The 17,119-nt window shown below is 30.7% G+C and overlaps 1 protein-coding gene across 9 annotated transcripts in view; it reads right to left on the reverse strand.

The window, feature by feature from the left end:
* The window catches only part of LOC135320411 (lysine-specific demethylase 6A-like), a 133,432-nt gene that overhangs the window by 36,710 nt on the left and 79,603 nt on the right, over positions 1-17,119 (reverse strand). For all 9 annotated transcript variants that reach the window (XR_010379572.1, XM_064483515.1, XM_064483516.1 and 6 more), the window contains 4 exons: positions 9,415-10,190; positions 4,874-5,003; positions 3,899-4,004; positions 3,182-3,387 (listed from right to left, as the gene is read on the reverse strand). Coding sequence is in view for 8 of the 9 variants with exons in the window: in XM_064483515.1 (XP_064339585.1) it covers positions 3,182-3,387; positions 3,899-4,004; positions 4,874-5,003; positions 9,415-10,190 (1,218 nt within the window). In the remaining variant the exon portion in view is untranslated. The remainder of the gene's footprint in view (positions 1-3,181; positions 3,388-3,898; positions 4,005-4,873; positions 5,004-9,414; positions 10,191-17,119) is intronic.

A 17,119-nucleotide genomic window follows, 5' to 3' on the forward strand; every position in this document is an offset into this window, starting at 1 on the left:
TTTCCTTTTTTGAGAGGGAATAATTCAGTTGTCTATGTATACATACACCACAATTACTTTTCTCTCTCCCTCTGTGATGGACAAATACGTTGCTTCCATTTCTTGACTATTGTAAGTAATACTACAATGAACAAGGGGGTGCTGAAATCTTTCTGAGATAGTGATTTCATTTTCTTTAGATATGTAGCTAGCAGTTGAATTGCTGGGTCATACCATAGTTCTATTTTTATGTTTCTGAGGAATGTCCACACTGTTTTCCACAGTCACTGCACCAGTTTACATTCCACCAACAGTGCACAAGGGCTCCCTTTTCCCCATAACCTTACCAATACTTAGATCGAGCTTTTTCTGATGTCAGCCATTGTAACAGGTATAAAGTATTACTGCATTGTGGTTTTGATTTGCATTTCCCTGGTAATTAATGATGTTGAGAATATTTAATATGAAAAATAAGCAAAGGATTACAACAGACATCTTTCCAAAGAAGACAGACAAATGTCTAATAGTTAGATGTAGTCCCATTTACTTAATTTTTGCTTCTGTTGCCTTTGCTTTTCGTGTCAAATCTGAAAAGTCATTGCCAAGACCAATGTCATGGAGCTCACTGCCTATGTTTTCCTCTAGGTGGTCTATGGTTTCAGGTCTCATATTCCAGTCTTTAGTCCACTTTGGATTAATTTTTGTGTATGGTGCACAATCATGGTCTAATATTTTAAAGATAAATTGTAATCTCCAGGGTAAACACTAAATTAAAAAAAAAAATAATTGATGTGTTAAGGAAGGAGAGAAAAAGAATCATATACTACACTCAAGTAAAATTTTTAAAAGGCACAGTGAAAGAAAAAACAGAAACAAAAAATAAGTACAACTAATACAAAAAAGTAAGAAAATGGCAGGCATTAATCCAACTATATGAAAAATCACTTTGAATGGCAATAGTCTAAACACACCAACTGAAAAATAGAGGCTGTCAGAGTGGATAAAAAATTAAGACCCAAATACAATGATCTATAAGAAACTCATTCCATACATAAAAATACACACATATTAAAAAAATAAGCGGATGAAGAAAGATAAATCATGCTAACACTAATCAAAAAACTACAGCAGTAGCTAATGTTAATTTCAGACAGATTAAACTTTAAAAGAGACAAAGCAGGCCAATACACAATGATAAACTGGTGAGTCTTCAATAAGATAAGTGGTATGTAATGTGTATGAGGTTAACAACAGGGGAACATCAAAATACATGTGGCAAAAATGATGGTATTACAAATAGAAACAGATACATTCACTAGGAGAACCAGAGATTTCAATATCCTTCTATTAGAAATATTTTTAGCAGGCACAAAACCGGTAAAGACAGAGTGGAACTCAATAGTGCCATAAAGCAACTAGATGTGATGGATGATTACAGACTACCACATCAAAAACAGAACATTCTCCTCAACTTCACATGGAACATTCACTAAGACCATATTCCAAACCACTAAACACACCTCTGCAAATTCAAAATAGAAAAGATACAGTATTTCCTGTCAGAGGACAACAGAATTAAGCTAGAAATCACTAAAACAAAGATAGAAAATTTTTAAAAAATGGTATTAACAACACAGTTCTAAACAATACACGGTCAAAAAAAAATCTCAAAAAAACCTGAGAATTATTTTGAACTAAATAAAAATTAAAAAAAATTGTAAAAAATAGTGAGATGCACCAAAGTAGTGCTTGGTAAGAAGTTTAGAGCAACCAATGCACATAATAGGAAAAAAGAAGAATCTGAAATCATTCATCTAAGTTTCCACTATTCAAGAAAATCAAATCTAAAACAAGAACAAACTAAACCCAAGTAAGAGCATAAAAAAAGAAACACTAAGAATTAAAAACAAAGCTGGCTCTTTGAAAAGAGCTAATAAAGTTGGTAAAGCCAGACTGAAGGGAAAAAAAAATTACACAGGACAGAAATTACTAATAAAAAAAAAAGATGGAACATCACTACAAATTCCACAGTCATTAAAGGATAATAAAGGAATACTAAGAACAACTCTAATACTCACAAATTTGATAACCTAGCTGAAATGGACCAATAGGCCAATGGATTTGTGCTGAAAGACACAGTCTACCAAAAATAATACTGGGAGAAAGAGATAATCTGCATAAGCTTAAAACTCTTGAAACTGAATCAACAATTAGCAACCTTCAGTAAAAAAAACCACCACCATGCCCACTGAGTTCATCCAGTATTCAAGGAAGCAATTATGCCAGTGCTCTACAATCTGTTCCAAGAAATAAAAGCAGAGGCATTATTTCAACTACAGTATGAGGCCAGGATAATGATTACCCTAATACTAAAGCATTAGAAGACATTATCAAAACCATTACAAGAAAACTACACACCCAAATAGCCTACGAACACATGCAAAAATCAGCAAAATATGAGCAAAATGAATCCAATGACGAATTAAAAAAATTATGCGCTATGGCCAAGTGGGATTTATCCAATGTATGTAAGGCTCACTCAACAGAAGAAAATCAATCACTGTAGTCAAATACATCAATAGACTAAAAATTTTTAAAAATCACATGATCACAATAACAGATGGAGAAAAAGCCAATGACAAAATCAAAGACTTGGGCATGAGCAAATGACTACAAGGAATAGAGAGGAATTTTCTCCATTTGATAAGAATACCTGCAAAAACCTATAGCTAACATTTATGTAATGGTAAGAAACTCAAGAGCATTCCCCCAATAGGGTAACAAACAAGGTAATGTATTATTTTGAGATTTTTGTAACTTTCTACTTCTCCTGCAGTTTTCTTTAAAGACTATGACTAAAACAGAAAGAGGCTTGCTAATGGAGTATCTTTCAGATAAAACAGAAGAAATACCTTTTCACTGACCAAATGAACATGAAAGTTACCTAGTAATAGCTTTCATATTAAAATCATTCTGCAACTATTAATTAGACCTACTTTATCATTTTAAATAAAAACATTTCAAAAACAGGGGTATCTTATAAGACAGTAATTTCTCTATAAACAATATGTATCTTTACTAACTGTAACTGTAAGTATTTAAAAGTTAATAATTTGTGCATTACAGCACTGATAATATTAACTGAATAGATTATTGGAAAAGTAATGTGCACTTAGCTAAATAATCACCAGGAAACACTTACTCTCAATGATTCCTGAAAGGAGGAGGCCTGGTACTGTGCATACTTAGCAATTGTAGTATGAGATCTATTACTTTCACAACGCCAGATTTTCTTCGTTCCAGTGGGATCCCAGTTTTCATCTGCTGGTTGCAACAACTGTGTCCTCACCTCTACTGTATGTTCATTGTTAGCTTCTACCAAAGTTTTGGTAGAGAAAAGTCCAAGATCTTCATAAATAAATAAACTTTGTTAATAAATAAAAGTATATTTGGTACAACAAACATTTCAAAAGTATTTAAAAAAACTATGGTGCTCCATTCATTTTCCTGAAGACTGCTTCAAGGCACCATATGCGCTGGACATGCACAGCAGTTCCACCAAGCTAGATCTAACCATCATAAGAAGATATAATAAGGGGCTGTAGTACATAAGAAGGATCTAATTTAACTATATTTTATCTGCAAAAGTTTCCCTATTATCTGTTATCTAACTTAAATCATTCATATTACATAGTGATAACAAATTTAAAACTAAGTAAAAATCTGTCATAAATTTACCAACAACCAAATACGCATTATGTGTTAAAGATACGCTAAAGAGACAGGAAGTGGGAGGAGAGTATTAAAAACTAGAAAAAAAAACTGAAAAAAACAAAAAAATCAACCTGTTTCTGCCAGTGTTTTGAAAGATGAAAAATGGTGGGGAAAAAAAATGTTTGAACAGTTTTTTAAACCTTACCTAATTTAAGAGCTCCAGCAAGGCCACGTATTACTGTAACAGGGTTTTTGGGATTTATACAAAATTGATGTAATGGAGGAAAGAAAGCATCACGTTTATTTTCCAACTGTAAGATTGAAATGTTTTGTTAGATCTCAGAAAATGACTAAATGCTATCCTGCAAATTCATATTCATTTTTTTTGTCAGTCAGTTATTTTTACATCAAGAATGTGTCTTTAATTAATGCATTTGGATCCCATTAACACTGTGTGCTACATACTATAGTATTTTATCATTAGCCCTTTCAGAGATAACCTATTAAAAGAAATTAGCTACATAAGTTTTTAAAGAAATATACTTTAAATTTAATAAATACTGAAATGATGTTATTAACTTCTTATATCATACCAATATTCACAAAATGATATTTAAATACCTTAGTTAATTCAAAAGTATTTCCCAAGTGTACTTATCAAGTGTATTTCCACAATTCTTATATGAAAGTTACATGGAAGCAGTAAAATTCAAACTTCAAAAAAATTATCAAAATAAAAACTGATTCAATAAGCCTATAAAACATAAATCTTCATTTTGCATTTATTCCCATCAAGTTTAGTTTGAAAGGTTTATTTTCATCTTTGTATCTGGACCTTCTTTTCACTGTAAGATATCAGCAAATTTTAATTTGGTAAAGGATTTATAAAACATATGGTTAAAAAAAAAGTGTGATCTTCAAAATGCTATCTTACCGATAAAATCATTCTAAATACTTAATCTTCAATTTTTAGTTTAGAATATTTTCACATCTGTCTTAGAAGGGGATGATAAGGATAGAGAGCAGTAATTTAACTGATACCAACTCTTATCCAGTGCCTAAATTTCTGAAAAGTAAAAACATTTTCCCTAAAAGGATCAGCATTAGTTTAAAAACGTATCTTCAAAAGACAGACAAGTTCAGACACTCAATTTATTTCTAATAAGTCAATGAAACTCACATATATACTAGGTGTGGGTGGATTCAATTTGTCCTTTGGCAAGGGTGGATAAGGTGAAGTTGGTGGTCTTGGAGGTGGACATTTATCCAACAAAATATGACTATTCAACAAGCCATTTTTACCTAGATTCCTACAAAATAATTAGAAGAAATATATTAGTTATACTATAATCTGGAAAACAGAACATAAAAAATACTGAAATCCTAGATATAAGCATTTACTAAAAAATCATTCTAGAATATTCATATCCATTTGGTAAAAAAAAGAATTAATTTCAGAAGTGATTCATTTTGATATCCTATATCATTTAAAGGAACTAAGAAAAATATACTATATATCCACATAACATGAATTACTCACAAAATTTTTTCTCCTCATAATTTTCCAATTTATCTCCTCACCTAAAGAATATGAACTCCCATTTTTTTCAACATATTTCACCTTACATTTTCTTCATTCAGTGGTAAAATAACCTGAACTAAAAGAAAGGTTTACATAACATCATAATTTCACAATAAAGCTTGTTTCTTTTTCTCTGCATACTTCCAGAATACCTAAGTGACAACTTGCAAATCTAGAAAAACCATTTTTTTCTAGTCTCCAAACTGACTTTCTGTGCAGCTCCCCGACTAATACCCACTTTACTAAACTTATAGATTATAATAATTTTTAAAGTGATATGTACAGTTGCTATGCATTTTCACATTGTGTGTAACTTCCTGACAGTATCTAGATAAAATTTTTCCTTCAGTGAAAGGTATTATATTTGCTAAGTTATAAATTCTTAATATGTAGGAATACTACTGTCAAATTCAAACTCCCTTTTATTGTAAGATCATTAGAAGAACACTTTTAAATCCTTAAAATTTTTAACTCAGAAAACAAATACAGAAAACAGTTAAGCCTCTAAAATCAAACTGTCATATTTAACTATTAAAAATGAAAAATAATATATTACAATTCATCTAGAAAAAAGCTCTTAAAATATTAAAATTTCAGGCAAGAATCTGAAAGCTCTATTTTGGAAAGTGAAAATATCCTATAACTGTATTTCTTTATATAATTTGAAATTTAAAAGTGTGATCTGATTTAATTGCACAAGTTGAAACAAAATTAGTATTCTTTGGTATTATTTTTGGTAAAGAGAAGAAATGCCTATAAATCAAAAGTTCTGAGAAGGTCTAATGAAAACTAAAACCTAAAACACAGTATTTATCAACTTTGAGATGTCACAATGAATAGCTTCCAGTGTGTATAACCTGTATTGTAACTATAACAAAGAACTGGTGGTGCAAATTATAGTTATGAAGTGGGTTAAAAATGCAGACTTCTACATTTTTTGAAGGAAATATTTTGCAAATATATATTGAACTAAAATTTTACATTTAACTACTAATGGAAGTTAAATGCTAAATCAATCTCCAGGTTTTGTCAATCCATCCACAAGGTATGGTAGGCCCATATGTTTACAGTTAGATATGGTACATTTTAAGCTTTTAAATACAGAAATTGATCCTAATTTATAAATTGCACAGAACTACTGCTTTCAACAAAAATACCTGTCTGAAGCTGATACAGGAAAAATTCAGGTATCTTCATTAGGCCAATGCAATGAGTCAATTATGATCTCTATGTAATAAAAATAATTGGTTTCAATGCTAAATTATATACCTGTCACTCTTTACATTTTACACAAAATGATTCACTCTGATTACAAAAAAACTTGTTTCCTAGAAAAAGACATGATATAATATAATAGAAATATTTCAGAATATCCTGAGTCAAATATTAACTGTCCTTGAAAAAAATTTTATAAGGTTATTTAACATCCTCTATATGAAAGATGAAAGGTGAAAGTAACTGACAACTAGTAGAATTCTGTGTGATTTTTACAGTCCTATAACATAAGATATGAATATATAGAAAAGTCAAGCAACTGGAAGAGTAAATGTATTTGAAAACAGAACAAAAAGGAAAAAAAAATAGATGAGGCATAAATAAGGGAGCCAAAACTGGTTCAATCATTTGAATGCTGAATTACAATTCAAAATCTTAACACAAGCAAATATGCTGTAAATAAATGCAACCAAAATAAACCAAACAAAAGCAGTTCATATTTTTAATAATCACTTAAAAATCTTGTGAGAGATGTAAACAAATGAGAAAATGCTGCTCAAAATCGTACAAGGATATTATATCCTTAATATGTCCCTACTGATTAGGTCAAATCAGATTTAAAGGTATCTACCAAAAATAACTAATATATGTTTTTGAAGATAAAGGAACCATAGGTTTTTTCTCTGTTAAAATACTTATCCACCCTAATGCATAAGGATAGGACTATGAATAACAGGAACAAATGAATTTCTAGATAGGCATGTACCCACAGCTGAAGAGAAACCCTGCCAGAAAAAATCCAACATAGGAAAGAAATGAAGCTGGAGCAGGGGAGGGGGAAGCAGATGTAGGAAAGGGGACAGAGTACCTCATTATTGAAGAAATTTATTATTATGTAAAAATTATTTTAAAAATTGCTTCCATAAACATATTTTACCTTAAATGTACTTTCAAATAGGTCATTTAAGAACAAAAAATAAAAGGTGTTCTGCAGATAAATTCATATACAATTTAAATTTTTTACCTCACAAAAAACTTACCAAGTAGAACATCTTATCTTATGCTAATGATTCTTTGAACTAATCTAAATTCATAGTTCTGCAAAGAACACACCACTATCAATTGATAGAATCAGTCTCCACAGGACAGTTATCATTTGCCATGCTGGCTCTTTTTCTAAAATGCATAATAATTTTATCCTCAACTTTTAGACTCTATCCTTTTATTCTCTTTCCTACTCTTTTCTTTTTCAGTTCTTTGCTTTTCCTTTGACAATGGGTGAAGGGTGTGGAAGGTTATAGCTCCCTTCACTAGTAAACTGAGTTATACTTACTGGAAAAACTAAGCAGCATAGGAATCTATGGTATTTTAAAGATATTTGCAACTTGTGAAAATAAAATTACACATCTATAGTAATAAGGCAAAAGATATTTTAGTAGTTTCTGAGCTAAAAGTAAGTCTAAGAATGTATTTTAACCTTTAGTAAACATGTACATACATTTCCTGAATGAAATGGAAAAATTAAAATTTAACCCAAGAAATCTGAGAGACACTTATTTCCTAATTTTATTTTCAACAGAAATTAATTATTTCCATTTCTCTACCCACCTATCATGCAAGTGAAAACTATATAAATATTTAAAACTCTTGTTTCAGCTCACAAGCTGGTCAGTAACACACATTCAGTGGTTGACTGGTGATCTCTTTAAACAAAATAATCTAAGTGCCTCCAAATCTAAACACATTTTAGATAAAGCAATAGAGAAGTGACATAAAACCTCCCAGTATCAGTTAAAGATATAGTCATCAAGCAAGAATTGTTTTCACCTTTGAAATTCAAAACTTGCATTAAACAAAAGTCAAAGTAGATAAAAAATAATCTTTACATACCTTAGTGGTATGTATTTTCCACTTTACTTCATTTCAATCTCAATTAGAAAGATCTTTTAAAAACTCAATGTATTATTGTTTGAATTTCAAATGTTATGTACAACCCATATCATTTTAACCAAATTTCATTTTAGTTTTATTCTTCTATACATGACATTTGAGTAAGTTTGAGAATAAAATAATTTATCATTTAATTTTAGATTAGATTTTATTATGTTTAGTATAAATAGAATAAAAACACTGCTTTAAAAGCTGTTCATCAGGCTTCTTTTCGAAGTGATAAAACTTCTGAAAAACTGACTATGGTGATGGATGTACATATCTAGGAATATACTAAAAGCCATTCCATTGTACATATTAAAGGGGCAAATCGGAAGGTCTATGAATTATATCTCAACAAAGCTGTTTAAAAAAAATGGATTAGAATCTATAGGACAGAGAAATCTATGTGGTGTCACAATATCAAAGAAAAGTGTTCCTCATTCTTTGATTCTTCTTTTTTGTGTGAAGGCAATGGAACCCATTTAAGAGGCCCACTCTACTAAGATGTGGCTGCTCAGTAAAAGTGTGGCTGGTAATCTATTGTATTTCTCAATTCTTTCTTCTATTTTATAACCTCTTCCAGGATCACATAAAATGTTACCAGAAAGAAAACAAACAGTAAGGTTTCCCTGGCTTTGCTTTTTTTTCACCAAACATAATTTAACCTACTCTCTGGTTTCAATGCCCAGAGTAACGTTAATCCTACAATAGCTGATAATAACTCTGATAAACAAGAAAAGTCAATAAAAGTACAGAGATGCCTTTCAGATAAAGTAGGTTATAGAAAAATGCTTTTAACATCTGATACACGGAAAAGGTAATTATAATACTGAAGTATAACAAAGTTCTTCCAGAATTTATTATTTTAGATAAGTGACTATACCACATTTTACCTAACTACTTTTTCTTATAAAATCAAAATATTACTTCAGTTTTCTGATCAAGTCAGAGGTCAACCATTTTCACTTTGTGATAAAGTTTTCAGTACTAACCTGCATGCCTTCAGAACTTCTGTGGAATTTGAATATATGGACACAGTCATTAATGGTATGGTCTGAGGACCAGGTTTGTGGCTAGTTATAGGCAGGTCTGGCTTTTTAGAGCTCTGTGAGTGCTCTAGACCTTCTCCATTAATTGTTTGTAACCTAATGTGAGAACTGTTAAGGCTGGTAATACTATGTGTGGTTGTCTGTTCAGTTGATTTTGGAGAAGGTGTGGTGGTGGAAATGACTGAAGTGGGTGAAGAGGCAACAGAATTATTAGTCTTTGTCTGAATTTCTGAGTGAATGTCATTGGCTTTGTCACAAGCTCCAGTCATCAAACTGTCATTGGCTTTTCCAATCAACAAGGCAGAAATCTGAGGATTGTCTGAAAGTAAATTTCGTGATGTAGAATCTCCATGGTTAGAACTGCAAATAGGTTCTGTCATTAACAGCTGAACATTATTAGAAAGTCTCTTGATGCCAGCACAGCCATCAGGTGTTTCTCCAGCATGTCTGCTTGTTTCAGGCACTAAATATCTATTTCCTGAAGGTGTGCTCTCTTTGGTAAAGTTAACACTTTGTTGTCCACCTGAGGTAGCAATATGAGAGGAGAGGTGATTGAGAGCAGCTGCCTGTGTTACTGAACTGCTAGGCAGAGTTCTATGCTCAGCCAGTTTCTGAATATCAGTGCTAGCCACCAGGAGATTCTGGGCAGTATCAGCAGAAAGTGAAGGCTGTTCATCACTGGGTTCTGCCAAATGTGAACTCTGATCTTTGTGAAGCCCCTAGAAAAGAAAAAAGAAAAGAAAAGAAAAGAAAAGAAAAGAAAAGAAAAGAAAAGAAAAGAAAAGAAAAGAAAAGAAAAGAAAAGAAAAGAAAAGAAAAGGAAAGGAAAGGAAAGGAGAGGAGAGAAGAGAGGAGAAGAGGAGAGAAGAGGAGAGAAGAGAGGAGAGAAAGAAAGAAAGAAAGAAAGAAAGAAAGAAAGAAAGAAAGAAAGAAAGAAAGAAAGAAAGAAAGAAAGAAAGAAAGAAAGAAAGAAAGAAAGAAAGAAAGGAAGAAAGAAAGAAAAAGAAAGCAAGAAAGAAAGGAAAAGAAAAAGAAAGAAAGAAAGAAAGAAAGAAAGAAAGAAAGAAAGAAAGAAAGAAAGAAAGAAAGGAAGAAAGAAAGGAAGAAATGAAGGAAGGAAGGAAGGAAGGAAAGAAGAAAGGAAGGAAGGAAAGAAGAAAGAAGAAGGAAAGAAGAAAGAAAGAAAGAAAGAAAGAAAGAAAGAAAGAAAGAAAGAAAGAAAGAAAGAAAGAAAGAAAGAAAGAGAAAGAAAGAAAGAAAGAAAGAAAGAAAGAGAAAGAAAGGAAAAAGAAAAAGAAAGAAAGGAAGGAAGGAAGGAAGGAAGGAAGGAAGGAAGAAAGAAAGAAAGAAAGAAAGAAAGAAAGAAAGAAAGAAAGAAAGAAAGAAAGAAAGAAAGAAAAGGAAGAAATGAAGAAAGGAAGGAAGGAAGGAAAGAAGAAAGGAAGGAAGGAAAGAAGAAAGAAGAAGGAAAGAAGAAAGAAAGAAAGAAAGAAAGAAAAAGAAAGAAAGAAAGAAAGAAAGAAAGAAAGAAAGAAAGAAAGAAAGAGAAAGAAAAAGAAAGAAAGAAAGAAAGAAAGAAAGGAAGGAAGGAAGGAAGGAAGAAAGGGAGGGAGGGAGGAAGAAAGGGAGGGAGGGAGGAAGAAAGGGAGGGAGGGAGGAAGAAAGAAAGGAAGAAAGAAAGAAAAAGAAACAAACAAAACTTTTAAAAAATTTGCTTAAACTCAATATTACAATTATTATGCAAACTCCTAATGCATACACAGAACAATACTGGTGATTAAAAATGTTAAGTAAAAGCAAACTCATCAAAAATAAAACAACAAATGTGTATCATAGCTTAACCAAAGTCCTAAAAATCACTTTAAAAAGTTCCCATCAATAACTGATTAAAGTGGTTATTATCTTTAGGGAAAATTACATAACCAGGCTGCTTAACTGACTTCATTAATTAGTGCGTCAAAATATTTCACATAAGGCTCTGAGAATTCTTATTGTTCAAGTCAGATCTACACATTTTCATCTTAAGAGAAACATATCAGTAAATTTAGATATGGAAAAACATACATATGGTCATTACCAATTAAAGCCATGAACACAAATTAAATAAACCAAATCACCAATTAATAATGTGGTAGGGGTTAATATAGAAAGTGCATTTATAATCCTTTAAAATTATCATTGGATCTACAATACAAACCTAGCAGCTATCCTCAATCAAAGAGGCAAGACTATAAAGTCTATGAATTTGTTCCAAGGTAAACTTAACATGAACTTCTACTCTCACTCTCTTAGCCCCACAATTCTCAAACACATTTTGTAAGCGCAGTGTCCCCACTAATGACTTGAGGATAATACTTTTCCCCAAACTGACATAACTAAAATATACTTACACTATTAAAATATGTTGATGGGGCAGCTTATTTATTAATGAAAATTAATAAAAGTTTTGAACCCAGAGAAAAGATATTTCATGGAACAAAAATTAAATAATTTTTACCTGAAATTTGTCCTTAGTGGCATAACCTGCCGTAAGTAACTAAAAAACCAATTACCATTAACACTGATTAGAGTAATACAGGAATAGTGAAAGAATCACTTAATAGGTATCCAACTAACAAGAGAACAGAAGAAAATCAGTAACTTCTCGGAGTAAGAAATATTGTAATACTACATTAATGTATTTCCAACTTAAAACTCCATATTAAGTGGAACATCAGAACCCTAGAGAAAATTTTGGAATTGCTAATTCCTGAGATTGTAATTAGTTGCATAACAAGGACAAAAGCCTTTTGCTTCCATATGAAATGGAATGTGTCAACAATAACCTGGAAATCAATAAAAACTGAACTCATGTTAGGTAGGTATAACTCAGTGGTAAGTGTGTGCTTAGCACGCATGAGGTCCTGGGTTCAATACCCAGTACCACCACTAAAAAAAAAAAAAAAAGAAGAGAAAATAAAGAAAGAAAATAAAAGAAAAAAATGAACTCACAAGTTATAAACATACAGAAGTTACTTTCAATCATCTAATCAAAAACTGACAGTATGCCTCTGATTTTTTTACCATGTAAACACCTTAAACTAACAGTATGTTTTTCATGAGGAATATTATCTTTATATTAACTAATTTAATATTGGACACATGAAAAATGGATGTGGACAGGCAAATCAAAAGTTTATTCATCATCATCAAAATTGAGTCATAAATAAAATAATGAAATAAAAAAATAAGCAGCCAGGTGAAAAAACAACAATTTTTTTACTTCCACAGCTATAGACCAAAGTATTTTATAGCTGATGAATTCTTTTAAAGAGAATCCATGGTAAAGTAAAACAAAGGGAAACCTAAGAAGTGACTGCAACTTTAAACGTTATTCCTGTACCCACACTCAACATGCAACTGATAAGACATCTGAAGGACCATTAATACAATGCTTGCCACAATAATTAGCAGACCACTAACTTACTATGTATAAAAGGAAAAATCATAGGAAGCCAGGCTAAAATTAAAACTAAGAATGAAAAAGACAGTTGCCTGCAAATTTCGTAAGAGTTCTCACCAAACAAGCTACTAAGCTAGGAAAAAAAAAAAAAAGGCCACAAAGAAAGAAAACAGAAGGCTACAAGAGATTAAAAATGACCAGTATCCAAAAAAAATTCCTAAATATAAAAAAAGTTCCTAAAAACAATACATGAAGAAATCAAAGAACACTTGTCACACTAATGAAAAATTTTGTTACAAATTCAAAAAGGTCAGAATCACTAAATAAACACAGAAGCAACTGCACCTAGCACATCATAATAATACTAAAAGCTACAAAGAGAATATCCAAATGCAGCAAAGAAAATGACATCGCATTAAAATCTGAAGTAATATGATGAAGAGACTCTCATAAAAGCTAAATCTATGGAATGACATGTTCAAAGTATTCATGAGAAAATAAATGCTTAATGAAAACTCTAAGTAAAGTTAAACTGTACTTCAAAAACAAAGGGGAAACAAAGACATTTCTTAAAAAAAAAAAACACAAGCAAGCACAGGGTTACAAGACCACCAAAAAAATACTAACAAATATAATTCACCTGAAAGGAAATGACATTACATAATAACTTCTGTCCACAAGGAAAGTGACAGCAGTGAAAATTTTTAAATGTTGATTAATCTAAAAACCTGTATGTGTGTATGTGTTATATTTCCTGTCTTTAAAACATACAAATGTTTAAAGCACTTTTAACACTGTATTATTGGGCTTATAAATATATATGTATGTTAATACATATGGCAATAATACCAGAAAGAGTAAGAAAATGGATGAAAATTGCTAGTCTATATTAAAAGAATTCAAAATTATACCAACAAATAAACACAGAAAAGTCAGCAAATATGGAATAGAAGAACACAAAACAGATGACACAGCTTGAAAACAAAGAGCAAAGGAGCAAGTGGAAATTAAGACCACATTAATAACGACATTAAATACAAACAGACTGAAATCTTCCCAAATAAGCAAAAACTATCAGATCGGTTAAAAACATCAAGATCCAACTATATATGTTACTATACTTATCCAAGAGACATTTATCTTCAAAGGCATGAAAATGTTGAAAGTAAAGAAATGACAAATAATATTTAATGCAAACTAAACAGTTTGAGTTGGACTGGTGATATTAATACCAAAGAATATATTACATAAAAAAATTTAATAGGACTGAAAGATGCAAAGTTCTCAATGAAAAAAAAAGTTACTACATTGGGTTATATCTTCTTAAAAACTACACATAAATATACATCATACAACAAACCCCAAAGTATATGAACCAAACCTGACAGATGTAAAAGAGAAATATATAGTTCAGTAATAATAGTTGGGAGATTTCAATTAAGCCTATTATCAGTAACTGACAGAAAACATAATCAAAATATAAGCAAAGATATAAAAAAAATTCAGAAATATAAACCAACTTAACCTATGTATCATGTAGTAGTACACTTTACTCAATACCAACAGAATATATATTCTTTTCAAGTTCCCATCACAAAGGATAAAAATCAAGTGTCAATAAAATAATATGAATTAAATCATACAAAATAGGATCTCTGAATAAAGTGGAATCACATCAGATATGAAAAGTAATAAAATCAACTAAACTGTCTAACTTCGGAAAATAAACCAAGAATTCTCAATATCCCAAATTAGTAAATCAGAACAGAAATTAGGAAATACCTTAAAAATGACTTGGAAATAAATTAAGAATATAATTCTATTCATCACCAAATAAAAACATGTCTGATAGAAATTAAAAAAGGATTAAGTAAATGGAGAAATACTATGTTCACAGTTAAGAAAAATTAATATTATAAACATGACAATTTGACTTATACATACATATACATACAAAATAAGCCCTACTAAATGTCAGGAGGCACTGTTTGGTAAGAGCTGATATGCCAAATTCAAAAATTATACAAAGACACAAAAAACAAAACACAATCAACTTGATTTTGAAAATAATTAGAATGTTAGAGATATACTATCTAAATTTCAAAATATATAAAGTTACAGTGATCAACACAATGTAGGATTATTACAAAACACTGTATTGATTAGCACAACAAAACAGTAAAACTATATTTACAAACTTGGAAAACTAATTTTTGACCAAGCTAGCAAGGCGGAAAGAATAAAAGTTTTTCACAAATGGTGCTGAAATAACTGGATATTCCTATACAAAACAAGGTATAAAATCATAACTCAAAATGACAGAACTAAAGGATGAAACAGAACTACAAAAATTATGTAAGTAAGTATAGCAGAAAATCTTTCTAACCTTGCTTTTGGCAAAGCTTTATTATACATGATATCAAAAACAATAAATTTTAAATTTTTTGATAAAACACCTTAAGTAAAATTAATTATATCTGCTTCAAAACACATCATTAATTAAGTGAAAATACAACTCACAGACTGGATGGATATAATGGCAAAATCTATGTCTCAAACAGAACTTGTACTAAGAATAATTTTTAAAAAATTATATCAACATCAAAAAAAGGAAACATGCCTAAATAGAAAAATAGCAAACAAGCACATAAAAAAAATTAGGTACTAAAAATACGGAAAATAAAACCTTAACATGAACCATTATACATCCATTAAAATGGCTAGAATAAAAAACTATCAATGTCATGTGTTAAGAATATGGAGTAAGTGTTACATGGCTCATAAATGGCTGTTAGGGATGTAAAATGGTACAGTCACTTTGGATAAGACTTCAGAAAGTCCTTAAAAAGTTAAACACATTTATCACATGACCCAGCAATTCCACTCATAGAGACTCCCAAGACACAGAATGGAAACATACACACACAAAGACTTTTATACAAATGCTAACAACAGCAAGCACTGCTGACATTTTTATATCTTAAACTAGACAGAAGACAAATATTCCTAAATGAATAAACAGATTAAAAATAAGATAAATTCAAACACAATGCAATAATAACCAAAACAAACAAAAAAAAAAAAAAGAAAGGAAAGAAGGAAGGAAGGGAGGGAGGGAGGAGAGAAAGAAAAGAAAGAAAGGAAAGAAAGGAAAGAAAGGAAGGAAGGAAGGAAGGAAGGAAGGAAGGAAGGAAGGAAGGAAGGAAGGAAGGAAGGAAGGAAGGAAAGAAAGAAAGAAAGAAAGAAAGAAAGAAAGAAAGAAAGAAAGAAAGAAAGAAAGAAAGAAAGAAAGAAAGAAAGAAAGAAAGAAAGAAAGAAAGGAAAGGAAAAAAGGAAGAAAGAAAGAAGAAAGGAAGAAAAGAAAGGAAGAAAGAAAGGGAAAAAAGGAAGAAAGAAAGAAGAAAGGAAGAAAAGAAAGGAAGAGAGAGAGAAAGAGAGAGATAAAGAAAGAGAGAGAGAAAGAAAGAGAAAGAGAAAGAAAATAAGTCAGAAAGAAAGAAAGAAAAAAGGTAGAATTCTATTCACTTTAAATCCCTATACAAGTGAATCTTAAAGACAAAAAGCAAATTAGTAATTCCTAACGACAGGGAGAGAAATGGAAATTCATTCAAATTTATATAAAGAAACTTTTTTCAGAAGTATGCAAAAACGGCATTGCAGCAACAAACACACAACAAAAAAACATTTACAGATTTAAAGGTAAAATGTAAAAGTATGAAACTCCTAGAAGTCAATATATTAAAAAATTAACACATCTTGGGCATGGTGATGACTTGTTACATACACTTTTAAAACCTGATCATAAAAGAAAGAATTAATAAACCAGACTTCCTTAAAATTAAAACCTTCTGCTCTATGAAAGACACTGCAGGAGAATGAGAAAGCAAGCAGGGACTGGGAAAACTATTTACAAAAGATGTACCTGACTGAAGACTGTTACTCAAAATACAGGGAAAAAAGCTCTTAAAACCTAACTAGAAAATGAACCACCTGATTAAGAAACGTGCAAAAGATCTGAACAAACACCTCATCAAGGAATATACAGATGGCAAATAAGCATTGAAAAAATGGCGCCAAAATCATTAGCAATTTTAAACTGAAACAATGAGATCCACTATAACCCTATTAGAATTACTAAAATTCAAAACACCGAGGCCACAAACTGAAAGTGTCCCCACAGAATTTCTATGTTGAAATTGTCCTCAT

This window comes from Camelus dromedarius, chromosome Y (genome assembly GCF_036321535.1).
Source record: "Camelus dromedarius isolate mCamDro1 chromosome Y, mCamDro1.pat, whole genome shotgun sequence".
Classification (NCBI taxonomy): Eukaryota; Metazoa; Chordata; class Mammalia; order Artiodactyla; family Camelidae; genus Camelus; species Camelus dromedarius.